General features: G+C 56.0%; 1 protein-coding gene across 13 annotated transcripts; it reads left to right on the plus strand.

Annotated features, from left to right (window-relative positions):
* Positions 1-879: 879 nt before the first annotated feature.
* Positions 880-14,790, plus strand: TNNT1 (troponin T1, slow skeletal type). Of its 13 annotated transcripts, XM_074307299.1 has the most exons (13): positions 899-966; positions 2,948-2,995; positions 3,436-3,459; positions 3,796-3,828; positions 4,476-4,497; positions 6,108-6,171; positions 6,520-6,636; positions 7,754-7,831; positions 8,959-9,072; positions 9,151-9,260; positions 9,990-10,080; positions 10,170-10,210; positions 14,584-14,790. In XM_074307299.1, exons 7-13 carry the CDS (start codon positions 6,538-6,540, stop codon positions 14,627-14,629), a joined length of 579 nt encoding a protein of 192 aa, XP_074163400.1. In that variant the 5' UTR covers positions 899-966; positions 2,948-2,995; positions 3,436-3,459; positions 3,796-3,828; positions 4,476-4,497; positions 6,108-6,171; positions 6,520-6,537; the 3' UTR covers positions 14,630-14,790. The 13 variants fall into 13 exon arrangements, with proteins under 13 accessions (XP_074163394.1, XP_074163397.1, XP_074163396.1 ...); XM_074307293.1 differs by lacking the exon at positions 3,436-3,459 and having other exon boundaries at positions 880-966; positions 2,948-3,024; XM_074307304.1 differs by lacking the exon at positions 4,476-4,497 and having other exon boundaries at positions 3,796-3,833.
* The last annotated feature ends 4,234 nt before the right edge of the window (positions 14,791-19,024 follow it).

A 19,024-nucleotide genomic window follows, 5' to 3' on the forward strand; every position in this document is an offset into this window, starting at 1 on the left:
AAACACGGGTCACACAAGTGATGTCGTTTTGGGGGTGATCTTGGAATTGGGGAGGGGGCACAAGGTGGGATTGAAGGTGGAGGGCAGCAGGGAGAGCATTCGGGCATGGGGGACAACCGGCGCAAAGGAAGGGGGCTGGGAAAACCAAATGTCCTGCACAAGCAATAGCAAGGAGGTCATTTGGGTCATCCAGTGTGTGGAGGAGAGTAAAATGGGACACTGGAAAGGGGTGTGTGTACATAGGGGGAAACTAAGGCTGGGAGCGGCTTTAAGAGTCAAATAGGATTATTTCCCTTTCGATCCTGAAGGTACTAAGGAGGCACTGGCATGGGGCTGGGGGTGGGGAGAGAATGAGAGAGAGCCCGAGACACAGAGAAGAGAGAGAGAGAGACAGACCTGCCCTTTAGAAACATTGCTTTGTTAGATGAGTAGAGGAGGAGGAGGGAAAGACTTGAATCCAGGAAAGGGGCCTGCACAGGGGTAGGGGGCTGTGGACCCGGGTAAGGGAAAGGGGGGCTCTGGGAGTATAGAGAAGGGAACCAAGAAAGGCGAGGGGAAGGGGAAGGAAGGAACACGGGAGGGAGAGAAGAGAAAGGAAGGAAAGACAGAGACTGGGACCGATGGAGACACAGACACTGAGAAATCCAAAGGCAGAAACACAAGAATAAAAAGGAAAGGATTCAGGGGGGAAATCCCTCCTTTCCCTCTCCCCACCACACAGCAGCGTTGGAAAGACGGCCAACAAGAAGGCAGGAAGGGTCCGGGCAGGCCGAGGGGAGCCAGGAGTCAGCCAGGGTGAAGGGAGGAGGAGCCCCTGGCGGCCCTGCCTCAGAGACCCCAGCATATCTTGGGAGGTTCCCCTCCCCCAGGCTGAGGCTATAAAGCACTTGATTCTCTGTCCCTGACTCACAGCAACTGTTCCAGCTTCAGGCAAACCCTTGCTCTTTACTGAAGCCTCAGCCCCAGGTAATGGAGCCTCCCCCTCCCTGACCCTTCCCCAAGCCTCCCCACCGAGGAGCTGGGACCTTGTGCAGATAGAGAGAAAGGGAGACTGAGGCCAGAGAGGGAGCCCCCCCCCACCTCCCCTCCAGGGAAAGGCAGGGATGTGGCGGGCTGGGAGTGAAGGGAAATGAGCTAGTGGTTAGAGCTGCCCCAAAGGGAAGGGGATCGCCCGGAACCAGGGAGCGTGCTGGGAGAGCTTCAAATAACCACGGGAGATAGTCCATTTGTGTTCTTCATTCCTGTTTAGGAAAAGGTTGGAGCGACTGGTCTCGGAGCCCTTCCAACTCTGAGATCCAGAGGATGGGAGACAGAAAAAGAGAGACATGGGGAGATAGAGAAAGTGAGGGGGGAGCTCCAGAGACAGAGACACAGACAAGGAGAGATGGACAGACACAGGGAGAGAGATAGAGAGGGGACAGAGACAAGGGGAGATGGACACAGGGAGAGATAGAGAGGGGACAGAGACAAGGGGAGATGGACACAGGGAGAGAGAGGGGGGACAGAGACAAGGGGAGATGGACACAGGGAGAGAGAGAGGGGACAGAGACAAGGGGAGATGGACACAGGGAGAGAGAGAGGGGACAGAGACAAGGGGAGATGGACACAGGGAGAGAGAGAGGGGACAGAGACAAGGGGAGATGGACACAGGGAGAGAGGGGGGAGGCAGAGACAAGGAGAGATGGACATGGAGAGAAACAGAGAGAGGAGGCAGAGACAGGGAGAGATAGGGGACAGAGACAAGGAGAGATAGACATGGAGAGAGATAGAGAGAGGGGGCAGAGACAGGGAGAGAGAGGGGAGAAAAAGAGAGATGGACACAGGGAGAGAGACAGAGAGGAGAGAGAGACAAGGGGAGAGACAAGGAGAGATAGACATGGAGAGAGACAGAGAAAGAGACAGAGAGGGGACAGAGACAAGGAGAGATGGACATGGAGAGGTGGGGCAGAGACAACGGGAGAGATAAGGAGAGATGGACAGACACAAGGACAGAAGCACACATGGGGGGACAGAGACAAAGTGACAAACAGTGAGAGAGACAAAGGGAGATTACAGGGAGAGAGAAGCTCAAAGGACAGACACACATACAAGGACAGAGACAGAGAGACAGACACAGAGATAAAGAGAGACAGGCATGGACAGAGATGGACAGAGACAGACAAATAGAGACAGAAAAAGGCAAAGGGGCAGTGAGAGAGACAATGATGTTGCAGAATTGCAGAGCGCCATAAATAGGGACAGATACACACACACCGGGAGAGAAGGGATTAGATGAGACACGATTTACAGTAAGAGTGGGGGGCTTGAACAGTTGAGAGGAAACCTACTCATTTGTTGAAATCCAAGAGAAATGGGTGAGGGTGAGGAGTGGGGGTGGGGAGGGGGAACAAGACTGCTTTCCAGGAACCTTCTTTTCTAGTATTATTGCCTTAACGATGACCTTGGAAAATTCCATTCCCTCCTTAGGCCTCAGTTTCTCTATCTGTAAAACTCCAGAAGGGGAGCCCAAACTTCTAATTGGGCTTCTAAGAATATGAGCCTGGGATGGGTTGGGGATGGTCCGAGAGAAGTCTTAAGGTCAGGGTTTGGGGAGAGGAGCCAAGGGCAGTTGTGAGTCAGGGCCTATGGGTAACTCTATCCTTATTCGGACACATCGCTGGCCTTGGCCCTGGCCCGAGACCCCCAGAAATAGCTTCTGACAGGATAGGAGTGGGAACTGGGGGCGGCTATTGTTTGTCCCAAGAATGCCCAGGGATAATCTCCCCGATCGGGTTCCTTCCCATCCCCCACTGTCCTGAGACCAAAAGACAGGTGGTGGGGCTGGTGGGGGGAAGGGCCCCGAGCACCGCCCCCTCCACCCCGCTCCATCACTTCAGTGGGCCCATGGGTCAGCAGCTCCCACCCCTCGGGGACATGAGCACGCCTGTCCTTCCATCTTTTTTCCCAGGCTCCTCCGACAATGTCAGACACCGAGGAGCAAGATTATGAGGAGTAAGTATTGGGGGGGGAAAGGATGGGGAATGGGTGCAGTAAATATTGTGGGGGGAAGGATGGGGAATGGGTGCAGTAAATATTGGGGGGGAGGATGGGGAAAGGCTGCACCTTGATGTCTGAATCTAACTTCTTCCTCTCTCCTGCCCCAATCCGTAGGGAACAGCAGGAAGGTGAGTCGAGGGCCTTGGGATGGAGGGAAAGGAAGATCGGACTCCTGGGTCCTGAAGGTGTGGGCGCTGGGGTTCGGACCCCCGGGTCCCGTACTCTGAACTTGAGAAGGCCAAGGAAGGCGGCCCAGGTGCCCGAGGACTTCACACGGAGGAGAGGAGGCGGCCGGCTTTAACTCTTTCAGCACCACGGCGCTGTCCACCGCCCCCTCCCAAAGACAACCCTTTTTTTTTTCTTTTTTCTCCCTCTAACCTGTGGGTTCCCTGACCTCAGAGGAGGAGGCCGCCGAGGAGGAAGGTGAGTTCACGGGGACGGTGACGGAGGGGTGCTTGGCTCTCTGAATTTGGGGGGGGGGGCTGGAAGCTGGATTCTTACTGCTGCGTGACCGCTAAGACTGAAGGGAGCTTAGAGATCCTTGGGGCCAAGACTGCCCAGTGTACCCCTGGGGCTGGGAGGGGGGTGACAGCCCAGAGAGGGCAAGGGGGCTGCCAGTGCATTCAGTGGGGGGGGGGGAACTCTCCACCTGGCGCCAGATTCTGCCCTTTAACAGCCTCTCCTCTTTCTCCCCTCCCCCTGCACTGCTGGCGGGACCCCCTCCCCAATTCCTCGCTTCTCCCTCCCCCCCCACCCCAGCCCCCGAGGAGTCGGAGCCGGTCGCAGAGCGAGGTACGGTGGTCGCTTCGCTTCCGTCTCCGGGAACCGGGCAGGGGGGAAATCCCATCCAGGCCGCGGCCCCTTCACTCCATCCCTGGGTATTCTCTAAGCAATACCCAGCCCCCTTTGAGGGGCCGCACCCACTCCTTTCCCACACCTGCCTTCTTTCCTTGATATACATTCAAAGGTTTGGGGTTCGGAGGGAGGGGAGCTAAGAAAGCTGGGGGTCGGGAGCTCCTAGATGCCTGAATTTGGCAGGTGGCCCCGGTGGAAACTGGGAGATCCCTAATGGGGCACCTGGGTCCCTGAGGGGGTGGGGGAAGGAGTGCCACAGAGGGCAGGTCCAACGGGCCCTTGAGGAGGGGTTTGCTGAGTGAGGGGATATCAGGGTCCCTGAGTGGGAAGGGACTGGGAAAAGGGAAACAGGGATCCCTGGAGGATGGGGAACACTCCCCAACAAATTGTGAATGTATATGGTCGCTGTGTGATCCCAGCTCTGCACCCCCTACCCATTTTACCCCCCTCCCTGAGGGCAAGAGGAATCGGTACCCAGACCCTTCCCAATCCTCCTGAGACCTAGGATCAAGGGAGGTATTAGTCTCCCAACCCATTTTTTCTTCTCTAATTATCTCTCTCTGTCTTCAACTCCCTCCTTACAGAAGAGGAGCGACCCAAACCCAGGTGAGTGTCTGTCCTAACGGTGGACTGCGTCCAGAGGGCAATCCTGAATCACAGGGAACGTGACTAATCCTCTCCCATTTCACAGATGGGGGTGGGGGGCTCAGAAAGAGAGAAACACTTTTTGCTCAAGGTCACACAAGCTTTTTTTTTTCCTTCTAATTTCTTTCTCTTTCTTTCTTTCTTTCTTTCTTTCTTTCTTTTCTTTCTTTCTTTCTTTCTTTCTTTCTTTCTTTCTTTCTTTCTTTCTTTCTTTCTTTCTTTCTTTCCTTCTTTCTTTCTTTCTTTCTTCCTTTCCTTCTTCCTTTCCTTCTTCCTTCCTTCCTTCCTTCCTCCCTCCCTCCTTTCCTTTCTTCCTTCCTTCCTTCCTTCCTTCCTTCCTTCCTTCCTTCCTTCCTTCCTTCCTTCCTTCCTTCCTTCCCTTCCCTCCCTCCTTCCCTTCTTCTTCTTTCCTTTCTTTCTTTCTTTCTTTCTTCTTTCTTTCTTTCTTTCTTTCTTTCTTTCTTTCCTTTCTTTCTTTCTCTTCTTCTTTCTTTCTTTCTTCTTATCTTTTCTTCTTCTTTCTTTCTTTCTTTCTTTCTTTCCTTCCTTCCTTTCCTTCTTCCTTTCCTTCTTCCTTTCCTTCTTCCTTCCTTTCTTCTTCTTTCTTTCTTTCTTCTTTCTTTCTTTCTTTCCTTTCTTTCTTTCTTTCTTTCTTTCTTTCTTTCTTTCTTTCTTTCTTTCTTTCCCTTCCTTCCTTCCTTCCTTCTTTCTTTGTTTCCTTCTTCCTTTCCTTCTTTCTTTCTTTCTTTTTTTTCTTTCTTTCTTTCTTTCTTTCTTTCTTTCTTTCTTTCTTTCTTTCTTTCTTTCTTTCTTTCTTTCTTTCTTTCTTTCTTTCTCTTTCTTTCTTTCTTTCCTTCTTCCTTTCCTTCCCTTCCTTCCTTCCTTCCTTCCTTCCTTCCTTCCTTCCTTCCTTCCTTCCTTCCTTCCTTCCTTCCCTTCCTTCCTTCCTTCCTTCCTTCCTTCCTTCCTTCCTTCCTTCCTTCTTCCTTCCTTCCTTTCCTTTCTTCTCTTCCTCAAGGTTTATTGACTTGTCCGGTTGATTATAGAATTAGAAAAAGTTCCAAGAGATTGAGGAAGATCACACTAACCAGGGCTTCTGATTTCCTTACTTTCTGACTTTTCCCAGAAGTTATTTAGTGTACCTAGGGTCAGATTGGAACTCAGGGCCTTCTGATTCCTCTAAGATCAGTGCTCTATCCACGGCACCATCTAGCTGCCCTCACGCAGGAAGTCTTGACCAAAGTGGTACAGGAAGGGAGCTTAGGAAATGTTTGCTTAGTCTTTGCTTTGTAGATAGAAGGAAAACGAGACTCACCAGGAATGGGGACTTGGTCAAGCCTATGAGGTGCAATCCACCATTTAGTGCTTCCCCAAATGGTCTCAAGGGAACATGTGAAGTGGTGCTCAGGGCTCACCCTCCCGAAGACACATTCCTGCAGCCTTTTGGAAGATTCAGTTTGATCTCTTATTAGTCCAAGATTTGGGGGAAGAGAGAAGAGGGAACAAAGGAGACCCTCGCCCTGATTGTGAGGTCTTCACTAGCCCTTCCTCTGTTTCCCTGCCCTGCCCAGCAGGCCCGTGGTGCCTCCACTGATCCCACCAAAGATCCCTGAGGGAGAGAGAGTCGATTTCGATGTGAGTGGAGGGAGTAGACGGCACTGGGGGCGTTCTGTGTGCCTGGCTGGAGCTTCTGGCTTTAAGTTTGTGCCACTGAGTCTTGCCTGCTTGCTGGCTGGTGGGAGGGGTCTCCAGCAGGTGCTGATCTGCACCAGCCCATTCACTCATAGGGCTGCCTCCTAAAGCCCTAAACCGAGAACTGGGAAGTGCGGCCCCGAGCCTGGTCCCCGAAGCCCACCTGACATGGCACGTTCGAAATCTCCATGTGGCTGCTGGGCTGGAGCAGGGAAGTTGGGAGCTAGTGCTAAAAGTCCTGCCTTAATGATCTCTGAAACAAGTTCCCCATGCCCCAAATGTCACTCCTAGGACATCCACCGAAAACGCATGGAGAAGGACCTGCTGGAGCTGCAGACCCTGATCGACGTTCACTTTGAGCAGAGGAAGAAGGAGGAGGAGGAGCTCGTGGGGCTGAAGGACAGGATTGTGAGTGTTGGGGAGCCAAGGCATCCCCCTCTCCCAACCATGGGACCCTGACATGGGCCTCAGGGCAAGCTCCTCCAAGGCCATGGGTTTCCTTGAGCAGATCCCCCAGGCAATCTCCCAGGGCTGTGATGCTTGTAGGGAATCTTGTGTTTGAGAAACCACAAGGTCACAGATGGAGATCTCATAGCCCTTGGGACCGCACTCTTCCATTTTTTTTTTTCTTGAGGCTGGGGTTATGTGACTTGCCCAGGGTCACACAGCTAGGAAGTGTTAAGTGTCTGAGATCACATTTGAACTCAGGTCCTCCTGAATTCAAGGCTGGTGCTCTATCCACTGCACCACCTAGTTGTCCCTGCACCTTTCCATTTTACACTTGAGGAAACTGAGACCCAGCCAGGTAGCTGGAGCTTCTAAAGCCCAACGAATGCATTTCCTTACTTTGGAGGCACCTGGTGGCTTAGACCAGAGATTCTTAAACTTTCCCCGGGCCAAGAAATGATAGCTGCACAGATCCAACATGTAGTAATAATAAATCCCCAAGAAACGTTAGAACACTTCTTTGGTACACGCATTTTGCCATTTATTAAAGATGAAGGCACATTTGCAGACCAATGATGGGACAGAGGTTCTTGTTTACTTTTATATAAAGAAATCTTGGCGGGATATTTAGTACCTTTTATTGTTGTCCATTTTTCCACAATCTCCACATCCAGTTACAGGCCCTCTTATGGCATCTCCACCTACAGTTCAAGCAGCTTTGGCTTAGACACTTACTGGCTATATGACCCTGGGCAAGTCACTTCACTAATGCTGCCTCAGTTTTCTCATCTCTAAAATGGGAATGATAATAGCACCTCCCTGTGGGGTTGTTTTGTCAGGATTCAATGAGATAATAGTTGTGAAGGTTCTTTGCAAACCTACTCTAGACACATTGCTGGGATGTTATCAGGAGGAGGGGACTTGAGACCCCAAGAGATTAAGGAAGGGCCATTCCTCAGATCACAAGAACCAGGGCTTCTGATCTCCTTACTTTCCCAGGAGTTCCCAGTGCCACAGGGAGGTGGGTGCAGGGGAGGATGGGGGACAATCCTCTCCTCTCACTCGCCTCTCCCTCCAGGAACGCCGGAGAGCAGAGCGAGCGGAGCAGCAGCGCGTCCGGACAGAGAAGGAGAGGGAGCGACAAGCCAAGCTGGCGGTGGGCCCCCCTTCCCTTCTCTGCCAACCACACAGCCTTCCAGGCCTTCTTGTTTTCTGCTGGCTCCGGTCCCCCCTGAGCCCAGGCTCCTCATCTCCAAAGGGAGATGCTCTGTAAGGCTCCTTCCTGCTGGAGCCTTGCTCAAGGCCTAACTTTACCCAGGGAAAAAGTTACTTAAGCAGCCTGCTTGCAGGCTCAGGCCCCTGGGCCTCTCTGGGCCCCATGAGCCTCTCTGGGCCCCTGGGCCTCTCTGGGTCCTGTGGGCCTCTCTGGGCCCCATGAGCCTCTCTGGGCCCCTGGGCCTTCTGGGCCCCCGTGGGCCAATCTAGGTCCCATGGGCCTCTCTGCCCCCCACATGGGCCTCTCGGGGCCCCCGTGGGCCAATCTAGGTCCCATGGGCCTCTCTGGGCCCCCATGAGCCTCTCTGGGCCCCATGGGCCTCTCTGGGCCCCATGAGCCTCTCTGGGCCCCCATGAGCCTCTCTGGGACCCCATGAGCCTCTCTGGGTCCTGTGGGCCTCTCTGGGCTCCCATGAGCCTCTCTGGGCCCCCATGAGCCTCTCTGGGCTCCCATGAGCCTCTCTAGGCCCCGTGGGCCTCTCTGGGCCCCATGAGCCTCTCTGGGCCCCATGAGCCTCTCTGGGCCCCATGAGCCTCTCTGGGCCCCCATGAGCCTCTCTGGGCCCTTGGGCCTCTCTGGGTCCTGTGGGCCTCTCTGCCCCCCCATGGGCCTCTCTGGGTCCTGTGGGCCTCTCTGGGCCCCCATGAGCCTCTCTGGGTCCTGTGGGCCTCTCTGGGCCCCCATGAGCCTCTCTGGGCCCCTGGGCCTCTCTGGGTCCTGTGGGCCTCTCTGGGCTCCCATGAGCCTCTCTGGGTCGGCTACTTCATGAATGTCTGAGAGAGAGAGAAGGGGCTCCCCGGGTCAGGCCCTGAGGACACCACTCCAGAATCTCTCCACAGCTGCTCCCAGGGAGTTACCCCTAGCCTGGAGGGGGGGTGGGGGAGGGCAAGCGGCAAAGCCCCGCCCACACGGGCCTTTAGAGACAGCTCCCACCCCCAGCCCGTCGCATCCAGGAGCTGGTCCCATCTTTTCTACATCCTTCCTCTCCCGCCCCCCCCCCCCCCCAGGAGGAAAAGATGAGGAAGGAGGAGGAAGAGGCGAAGAAAAGGGCTGAAGATGACGCCAAAAAGAAGAAGGTCCTGTCCAATATGGGCGCCCACTTTGGGGGCTACCTGGTCAAGGTAATGTTGGCTGGGCCTCTGGGGGGGCTCGCGGTGGGGGATGGGGCTGGGGGCTTCACCAGGCCTCCCTCCCCGCAGGCAGAGCAAAAGCGGGGGAAACGCCAGACGGGAAGAGAGATGAAGCAGAGAATTCTGTCGGAGCGGAAGAAACCCTTGAACATCGATCATATGGGGGAGGAGCAGCTCAGGTGGGAGCACAAGTGCAGGGGGAGGAGGGAGGGAAAAAATGGGGGGGAGGAGAACAGCCGATAGACGCTCGCGGAGGGCCAGAGGGGACTGCGCACGCACCGAAGTCCGAAGACAGAAGCAGGATGAAGAGGGGCTGGGAGAAGCTTGGAGAAATTTATGAGGGGACAAAAGGAGGCTTGGAGCAGAGCCCGAGGGGCGGGAGGTGGGATCCGCCACCTGCAGCTCTGGGGAGGAAAGGCGAAGAATAAAAGGGGAGCGGGAGACGGCTTTCCCGCAGGCAGAGGCGGCGCGCGGCCAGCAGGGGGCTGCTTTCCCGCAGGCAGAGGCGGCGCGCGGCCAGCAGGGGGCGGCTTTCCCGCAGGCAGAGGCGGCGCGCGGCCAGCAGGGGGCGGCTTTCCCGCAGGCAGAGGCGGCGCGCGGCCAGCAGGGGGCACCACCGCCACGCAGCCCCCGAGACGGAGCTGGTCTCGGGCCTCGGCGGGCGCCGGCTGGAGACGGACTCGGAGCCAAGGAGAGCCCCGTTCTTCCTGGAGGCCCCGGGGGCTGAGGAGGGGCTGGCGCGGGCGCATCTCCGTGGAAGAGCCGGGGCAGGCGGGGGGGAGGGGGGGTCAGGGCGTGAGGGAGCGGGACAGAGCGGGGCAGGCGAGTCCGCAGAGCGGACGGAAGCAGGGACGGGCGCTGCGCGGGCCCGCGGGGCCCATGGTCTCCCTCCCGCCCCTGTCCCGCAGGGAGAAGGCCCGGGAGCTGTCCGACTGGATTCACCAGCTGGAGTCCGAGAAATTTGACCTGACCGAGAAACTAAAGCAGCAGAAGTATGAGGTGAGGGGGGCGGGGCGGGGGGGGGGCCTGAGGGAGGGGGGGAGGGAGGCCATCACCCCTTCCTCTGAACCTTCCTTCTCCGCCCCCAGATCAACGTTCTCTACAACCGAATCAGCCACGCCCAGAAATTGTAAGTGGGTCTCACCCCCTGCCCCCCTTCCAACACCCGCATCCCTCAGCTCTCCTGCCGTTTCTCTCCCCGCGTCTCTGCCCCCTCTAGGGGGCGCTCCTGGGCTTCTCCCTTTGTGTCTGTAGCTCCGTGTCTGTCTTTCCCCGTCCTCTTCCTCAACCCCCAGCTTCTTTTTAAGGTGATCGGGATTTCCGGACTCAGTACTAAAAGGATGGTAAATGGAGCAGTAGAAAAAGAGACTGCGGTCTCAGAGAACCCCGGGGGCTCATTTCCCTTTTTGACCCGACTAGGGCCGGCAGATCGCAGCAGTGTCTGGGCCTCGGGCACCGGGCGGAGAGCGGTGCCTCCGGGGCTGGGGGAGGGGCCGGATTCAGAGGGGCTCCTGTGGGGGAACCCTGGGAAGCCGAGCTTCCTCCGCCTCCGCGGGATGACCTTTACCGTCCCGGGATAAAGGGCGTGATGGCGCCCTCGGGGCCGCCTAGTGGAGCCGCCGAGAGTGACCAGGCCCGGGTCGGGGCGAGTCTGACAGGAGGGAAGTCTGGGGAAGGCCCGGCTTACACCCTGGGCCGTGGGGTCTCGGGCTCCCAGACGCCAGGCTGGAAGGAGCCACTGAGGACACTAGAGGACCGTCCCCAGAGGGGGAAGTGACTGGCTTGAGGCCACACGGGCGGCCCTCAGGGACTTAGTGTGGCCGGTGCATGGCCATGGTCAGCCATGGAGACGGTGGCGCCCACGTGGCCTTTGGGCCTTGGGCGGCTCCCAGGGCCCGAGCTGCTCCCCAGCATCGCGGCCCAGGCCGCTAGCCAGAGCTCTTGGGTCCCGTACAAGTGATGATGCAGTGAGGGGGACCGTCTGGGTTCCCACGCCCTCAGGCTGGGCGCCAGCTTATTCCACCAAGTAAATGAGGGGGCTCTGCTGGCTGGGAGCCGGGGAACGCCCCCTCCGAGGAGCTGGAGGGAAGACCGCCCCAGGACCGTAGAGAAGTGGCAGTGGGTGGCAGTGGGCCGCAGCCCAGGGCTTGAGCACCAAGGTTGGTGGGAAGGATAACACCGTAGAGACGGCTGTGGGAGGAGAAAGTGGCCTGGTGCTGAGGGGAGCAAGGGCTGGTCATGAGGCCTGCTGGTACCCAAGGCCCCTGGGGGACTGGACACAAGCCCTGCTGGTACCCAAGGCCCCTGGGGGGCTGGACACAAGCCCTGCTGGTACCCAAGGCCCCTGGGGGACTGGACACACAGTCAGCTCTTTCCAAGCCCCTGGGGGACTGGACACATGGTCAGCTCTTTCCCAAGCCCCTGGGGGACTGGACACATGGTCAGCTCTTTCCCAAGCCCCTGGGGGACTGGACACACGGTCAGCTCTTTCCCAAGCCCCTGGGGAACTGGATACATGGTCAGCTCTTTCCCAAGCCCCTGGGGGACTGGACACATGGTCAGCTCTTTCCCAAGCCCCTGGGGGACTGGACACACAGTCAGCTCTTTCCCAAGCCCCTGGGGAACTGGATACATGGTCAGCTCTTTCCCAAGCCCCTGGAGGACTGGACACATGGTCAGCTCTTTCCCAAGCCCCTGGGGGACTGGACACATGGTCAGCTCTTTCCCAAGCCCCTGGGGGACTGGACACACGGTCAGCTCTTTCCCAAGCCCCTGGGGGACTGGACACACGGTCAGCTCTTTCCCAAGCCCCTGGGGGACTGGACACACGGTCTGCTCTTTCCCAAGCCCCTGGGGAACTGGACACACGGTCAGCTCTTTCCCAAGCCCCTGGGGAACTGGACACATGGTCAGCTCTTTCCCAAGCCCCTGGGGGACTGGACACACGGTCAGCTCTTTCCCAAGCCCCTGGGGGACTGGACACACGGTCAGCTCTTTCCCAAGCCCCTAGGGGACTGGACACAAGGCCTACTGGTACCCAAGCCCCTGGGGGACTGGACACACGGTCAGCTCTTTCCCAAGCCCCTGGGGGACTGGACACACGGTCTGCTCTTTCCCAAGCCCCTGGGGGACTGGACACACGGTCAGCTCTTTCCCAAGCCCCTGGGGGACTGGATACATGGTCAGCTCTTTCCCAAGCCCCTGGAGGACTGGACACATGGTCAGCTCTTTCCCAAGCCCCTGGGGGACTGGACACACGGTCAGCTCTTTCCCAAGCCCCTGGGGGACTGGATACATGGTCAGCTCTTTCCCAAGCCCCTGGGGGACTGGACACATGGTCTGCTCTTTCCCAAGCCCCTGGGGGACTGGACACACGGTCAGCTCTTTCCCAAGCCCCTGGGGGACTGGACACACGGTCTGCTCTTTCCCAAGGCCCCTGGGGAACTGGACACACGGTCAGCTCTTTCCCAAGCCCCTAGGGGACTGGACACAAGGCCTGCTGGTACCCAAGCCCCTGGGGGACTGGACACACGGTCAGCTCTTTCCCAAGCCCCTGGGGGACTGGACACACGGTCAGCTCTTTCCCAAGCCCCTGGGGACTGGACACAAGGCCTGCTCTTTCCCAAGCCCCTGGGGGACTGGACACACGGTCTGCTCTTTCCCAAGCCCCTGGGGAACTGGATACATGGTCAGCTCTTTCCCAAGCCCCTGGGGGACTGGACACACGGTCAGCTCTTTCCCAAGCCCCTGGGGGACTGGACACACGGTCAGCTCTTTCCCAAGCCCCTGGGGGACTGGATACATGGTCAGCTCTTTCCCAAGCCCCTGGGGGACTGGACACAAGGCCTGCTGGTACCCAAGGCCCCTGGGGACTGGACACACAGTCTGCTCTTTCCCAAGGCCCCTGGGGGACTGGACACACGGTCTGCTCTTTCCCAAGGCCCCTGGGGAACTGGACACACGGTCTGCTCTTTCCCAAGGCCCCTGGGGGACTGGATACATGGCCTACTCTTTCCCAAGGCCCCTGGGGGACTGGACATACAGTCGGCTCTTTCCCAAAGCCCCTGGGGGACTGGACACAAGGCCTGCTGGTACCCAAGGCCCCTGGGGGACTGGATACATGGCCTACTCTTTCCCAAAGCCCCTGGGGGGCTGGACACAAGGCCTGCTGGTACTCAAGGCCTCTGGAGGACTGGACATATAGTCTGCTCTTTCCCAAGCCCCCTGGGGCCTGGATACATGGCTTACTCTTTCCCAAGGCCCCTGGGGGACTGGACACAAGGCCTGCTCTTTCCCAAGGCCCCTGGGGGACTGGACATACAGTCGGCTCTTTCCCAAAGCCCCTGGGGGACTGGACACAAGGCCTGCTGGTACCCAAGGCCCCTGGGGGACTGGACACAAGGCCTGCTCTTTCCCAAGGCCCCTGGGGGACTGGACACACAGCCTACTCTTTCCCAAGGCCCCTGGGGGATTGGACACACAGCTTGCTGGTGGTACCCAAGGAGGGTAGGGCATAGAGGGTGGGTAGGGTTCCATATGCATCCTCTGTGAGGAAGTGTAGGAGGCTGTGAAATCACTCATTTGCTGCAGTATTTAAATCAATAATTGATGCTTGGGGTAAAAAAAATTAAAACTCTTGCAAATACATTTTAGGGAACACATGGATAGATAATCCATCTGAGAAAGATCTGAGGGTGTTAGTGGGCCACAAGTTCAGCATGAGGTAACGGAATAGTATGGAGGACAAAAAGGAAATTCAATAGGGACATATTAAGAGAAGCAGGGAAAGTGCTATAACTCTAGCTGCATGAGAAAAGTGTCCTGGCCAGAAGGGGGCCAAGAGCATCGGACTCAAGCCTCTCTTGGATGGCCTGCTAAGTTCTGGGTAGTGAGGGCTAGCATAGATACAGGTTGGGGGCAGCTGACTCCCTGTCTCCCCCCACTTGTCTGTCACCCCTCCTTCTGTCTGGGTCTTCCCCCCTTTTTCTCTCTCCATTGTTCTCTCCTCCCCTCTGTTTCTCTCCCTCTCTCTCTCTCTCCCCCACCATCAACCTGTCTCTGTCTGTGTTTCTGTCTCAGGCTGAGCATGTCTTCTCAGTATCCCCCAGCATCTTGTCATCCTAAATGTGTCTCCCTAAGACTCAGTCTCCCCATCTGTTTCTCCCTGGATCTGTTGGGCTCTGTATCCTCCACACTTCAATTTGTCCTTTCCCCTCTCTCCTTTCCTTCCTCCCCAACTCATGCCATACACCAGCTTAGATTCTCACTTCTAACCCTTCCAAGTCCACTGACCATGACAGTGATGAGAAACAGCCCCCCAAGACATGGCACACCAAAGGGACGGCTCATGTTGATCCAATAAACCCCACAAATAGCTGGCCGTCCTCGAGCCCCATGGACAGCAACTCTGTGGTTGGGAGCCTGTGCTTGCAGAGCTGGGAGGTGGGCTTCCTGGGACCCCATCCAGCCCTGGGGCTGACTCCCGTCTGTCTCCCTGAGCAGTAGGAAGGGGGCCGGCAAGGGTCGTGTTGGCGGACGCTGGAAGTGAGCCTTCCATCCAAGGAGAGACCCGGAGAGAGGATCGCAGTGGCCCTTCCCATCTAGTCCTGAGATGCCCCTACTCCTCTGACCCCGCAGGCAGCCCCTGCCCTCGACCCCACTTTCAGCTTCTTGCCTGATATTCTTGAATAAACACACTCCTGGGTAGTCTGCCAAGACTCGGTCTTCGGTTCTTCTGGAACGAAGGAGGATCCCCCATGATTCCTTGGTCTTAGGACCAGGCCAGTCCTGTCCTCAAGACTGGGATACTGGTGACAAGAGGGCCTTGACTGAGTGCTGCCTTCAGTGGAATGAATAGTGGCTTTGGAGTTATGGCCCTCAGAAAGCTTACATCGAATGGGGGAGACAACATGTATATAAGAATATAAAAACAGCTGTCGCATTCGCATTGGTCCACCCACCACAGGGCCGCTGCACTTGCTAGGTCTAGGATCTCAGCCAACAAGCATAATTAAGCGAACATGTGCCAAGCACTGTGCTAAGCTGTCTTATTTTGGGCTCTTATCGGCCCCTCACCCAGATTGCCAGGGAAAACCACTTAAACAGCTGAGTTTTGGTGCATATCTAGTGAGGAAGAGTCAGATTGAGAACACCTAATGTCAAAGAGAATTTCTACCCGCCCCTAGTGGTAATAGGGAGCTATTCCAAAAGGAATCACAAAGAAAACAATGGGCACTACAGATTGGACAGCTTGTTTCTCCCTCCATACAAAACAACAGCTTAATTACAAAAGGCTCAAGCTCACACTGACAAAAGGGTCAACCTTTATCTCCCTGGAGTTGGGCCAGCCAATCCAGGTTGGCCCTCCAGGTTACCCTCCCTTCAGATCAGTGTTCTCATAAAAGGCTGTGGCTACAGAAGACAGCTGTCACTGCCAGTCTGCTCTCCAGGAGTGGGCAGAGCTTCCCCACTAAGGCAGCTCCTAAGGCTAAAGATGATCCTCTCAGTCAATCAGTCCCCTATTCTGGGGGACAGAAACCTCAGCAGAACAGACAGCTGTGAGCCTGAAGCCAAGGTCCAGGGCTGAGGCAATGCTCATGTGTATCTCATGCATGAGCAGCTGCTGGTGAGAGGGGAGAGATGAGTGGAAGTCCTTTCTCCTTTTAAAGTCCACAATGGGCTGCTCTTCCTTGCTCAGTGGTCAGCCTGGGTTAGAACCCAAAGGGACTTGGTGGCAGCTGTCCCAGGTCCTGAAGACTAAGGGAGCCCAGCTCAACTTCACAGGGTGGCCCTTGGAGATACTGAATGTATGCCCAAAAAATTCCATTTAATTTTGGGCAGGAGGGCAGTAAAAGTGGGGGGAATCAGGTTTTCTTATAGAAGGTGTCAGGAGATTGGATGAAAAAAAGATTTAAGTATTTACTGTGTTCCAGGAACTGTGCTAACCACTGGTGATACAGATCCCCAAGCAAAGCCTGCCCTCAAGGAGCTGACATTCTAGTGAGGGAGGTGCATTTCGATGAGGTCGAGGCAGCTGGGGTGCTGTAGATGGCAAGTGGACCTGCAGCTGGGAAAACCTGAATTCCAGGGGGACTTCAGACTAGCTGCGTGACCCTGGACGGGGCACTGCACCTCTGATTTTCCTCTTCTGGAGGACTGTGGGATAAAGTGAGAGAGTATTCTCAAAACATTTTGTAGCCAAATCTTTCAGCACTAGACAAAAGCTGCTCTGATGCTGAAGAAGAATGGGATGAGGAGAGGACTGAGCCACTCCATCCAGAAACAAAGGCAGCATTGAGTTGTTTGGGGTTTGTGACTGGAATGGAAATGATCTGTGGTTAGCTCAAAGCAGTTGATGAGGTTGTGGTGCAGGGAGTGAAGCTGAGCTGAGTTAGGAAGGAAATGGGGGGGGTGGAGAGAAAGAGACAGAGAGGAACAGACCGACACACTGAAGTCAGCCAGAGCCAGAGACACAGACACAGGGACACAACATGTCAGTAGGAGGGAAGACAGTGCACAAGCATTTAGACTGTGTAAAGAATTATGGGAAAAGATTAAATAGTGAGGAAGAGCCAGATTGAGAACACCTAATGTCAAAGAGAATTTCTACCCGCCCCTAGTGGTAATAGGGAGCTATTGGAGTTTAGTGAGTATGGAAGTGATGTAGTCCAAACCTTACTTTAAGGAAACTCTTCGGGTAGAGCCAGATTGAGAACACCTAATGTCAAAGAGAATTTCTACCCGCCCCTAGTGGTAATAGGGAGCTATTGGAGTTTAGTGAGTATGGAAGTGATGTAGTCCAAACCTTACTTTAAGGAAACTCTTCGGGTAGCTTCCTGGAGGCTGGATTGGATTGGGGAGAGGAGAGGCAGAGAAACCACTGAGAATCCTTATCACTTCCTAGGCTCCGGGCACTGGAAGCCCTGGGAGCCAATCCCCACCCTCAGGGAGCTCTAAAGGGGCAGACAACAAGCAGACCAATAGGTTGGTAAAGCCTCGGCAGTGGGAGCTTGCTGTCCGTTGCTTTCAGTTCACCGTGGCCTGCCGTTGCCTTGGTCGGCCCAGACCGTTCCGTGGCTTTCTATTGCCCTCGGCCAGCAAGCTCTCCCTCCCCCTGTAGAAGATGGGATTTATTTGGGACTGGAAGGAAGAAGGCGGTGTATAGAGTATCCAAGGCATGAGGGGCAGCCGGAGAGAATGCCTGCAGCCAGGAGGGGGAGAGTCATGAAACAGCAGGAGGAGTCCCCGGATGGAGTGTGGGGCAGGAAGAAGCCTGAAGTTCAAAGAGAGGGTTTATTTTTTGAACCCGAAAGTGGGGGTTGATACACAGGAAGTTATTGAGCAAGGGGGGGTGGTGACAACACTTCAGGAAATCCCTTTGGTGACTGGAGGATGGAATGGGGAGAGACTGGAGGCAGGCAAGGCCCTCCTCCCCAGCACATCTGCAACAACCAAGGTGTGAGGGGGTGAGGGAAGGGGCTGTGTCAGAGAGAAGCCTGCTTATTCCACAGATGCTGCAGAAGGGAAATTAACAGGCTTTGGCTCCACATTGGATATGGGATGTGAAAGAGAGAAATCCAGAATGGGCGCTGAGCTTTGAGCCTGAGCTGTTGCCTTCTACAGTAACAGGGAAGAGACGAGGGGAAGGATGGGGAAAACATGAGTTATATTTGAACATGTCTACTGAACAGAGGGAGATCTGAGAAACATTTTTTTGGGGGGGTTGCAAGGCAATTGGAGGTAAGTGACCTGTCCAGGATCACACGGCTAGTATTAGTGACTGAGACCAGATCTGAACTCAGGTTCTCCTGACTCCAGGGCTGGTGCTCTATCGGCTGTGCCACCTAGCTGCCCCCCTCCCCCGCCCCAATCATTAGCATAAGCATGGTAATTAAATCCTTGGGAGCTGATGATGTCATCAAATGAAATAGTACAGAAAGAGCAGGGGGGCCAGGACAGAGCCAAGAGGGATACCCTGGGTCAGAAGGCATAACTTGGAGGAGGATCCAGCAAAGGGGGCAGAGGAGCAGTCAGAGAGGGAGGACTAGGAAAGGGAGGTGGGATGGAGAAGATCATGAGTAAGCTTAGAAAATAGTTTTCAGCAGAGTCGATATGCATGGAAGCCCCTGAGTATGAAGGGAGTTGAGGAGTAGAGACAAAGTTTGAGTCAGGTACCAGACTCTTGGGGAAAGGCGTCACCCCGAGGTCTGGAGGCAACAGCCTCCGCAGGTCTGACCGGGGGTACAACGAACTGCATGAGCCTTAAAGATTTTGTTGAGTGATGGAAGGAGAGAAGTGAGGTGGCAATGGGGAGCAAAGAATATGGTGACTCTCCCAGCCTGACAGTGAGCTGCCATCGAGATAGGGCAATGAGTACCGAAAAGGGCGCAGGGAGGCTGCATCCTCGGAGGACAGAGCTAGGAGATGGAGGAGTGCACATGTCCTTCCCCAGGCCCCGGCAGGCTCCTCGAGTTGATGCGGGTGTGTTGGCACACAGTAGGCGCTTAAGAGATGCTCCTGGGCTGACTGGAGAGAAGGGGGTGCGACTGCAAGAGAGAGCGAAGTCCCGGATGATCGCGGCTCAGGGTTCTGGTGGGATCCGTGGGTCTGCAGGTCAGTTTTCGCCTCGGTCCCCTCAGCTCCCAGCAGGCTCCCCGGGGTGACTCCGCTGGGCTTCACCGGGGGCGTCTCGCTGCGGGGGAGGCATCCAACCAGGCAGGCTAGGGAGGGACGGAAATCTCACTTCTCCTGCCTCAAGCCGCCCAGACTCCGTTTCCCGGCATGCCGCGGTCCGCACAGACGTTCCGAGGGGCCCCGCCCACCCCGCCCAAACTCCCTAGGCTGCTTGGATCTGGGACTGCGCTTCCCGACGTGCTCCGGGGTTCAGGCCCCTAAAGCGCAGGTGCAGAACTCAATCCCCGAGGTTTCCCCGGACAGTTTTCCG

The sequence above is a fragment of the Sminthopsis crassicaudata genome, chromosome 3 (assembly GCF_048593235.1).
Source record: "Sminthopsis crassicaudata isolate SCR6 chromosome 3, ASM4859323v1, whole genome shotgun sequence".
Lineage (NCBI taxonomy): Eukaryota > Metazoa > Chordata > Mammalia > Dasyuromorphia > Dasyuridae > Sminthopsis > Sminthopsis crassicaudata.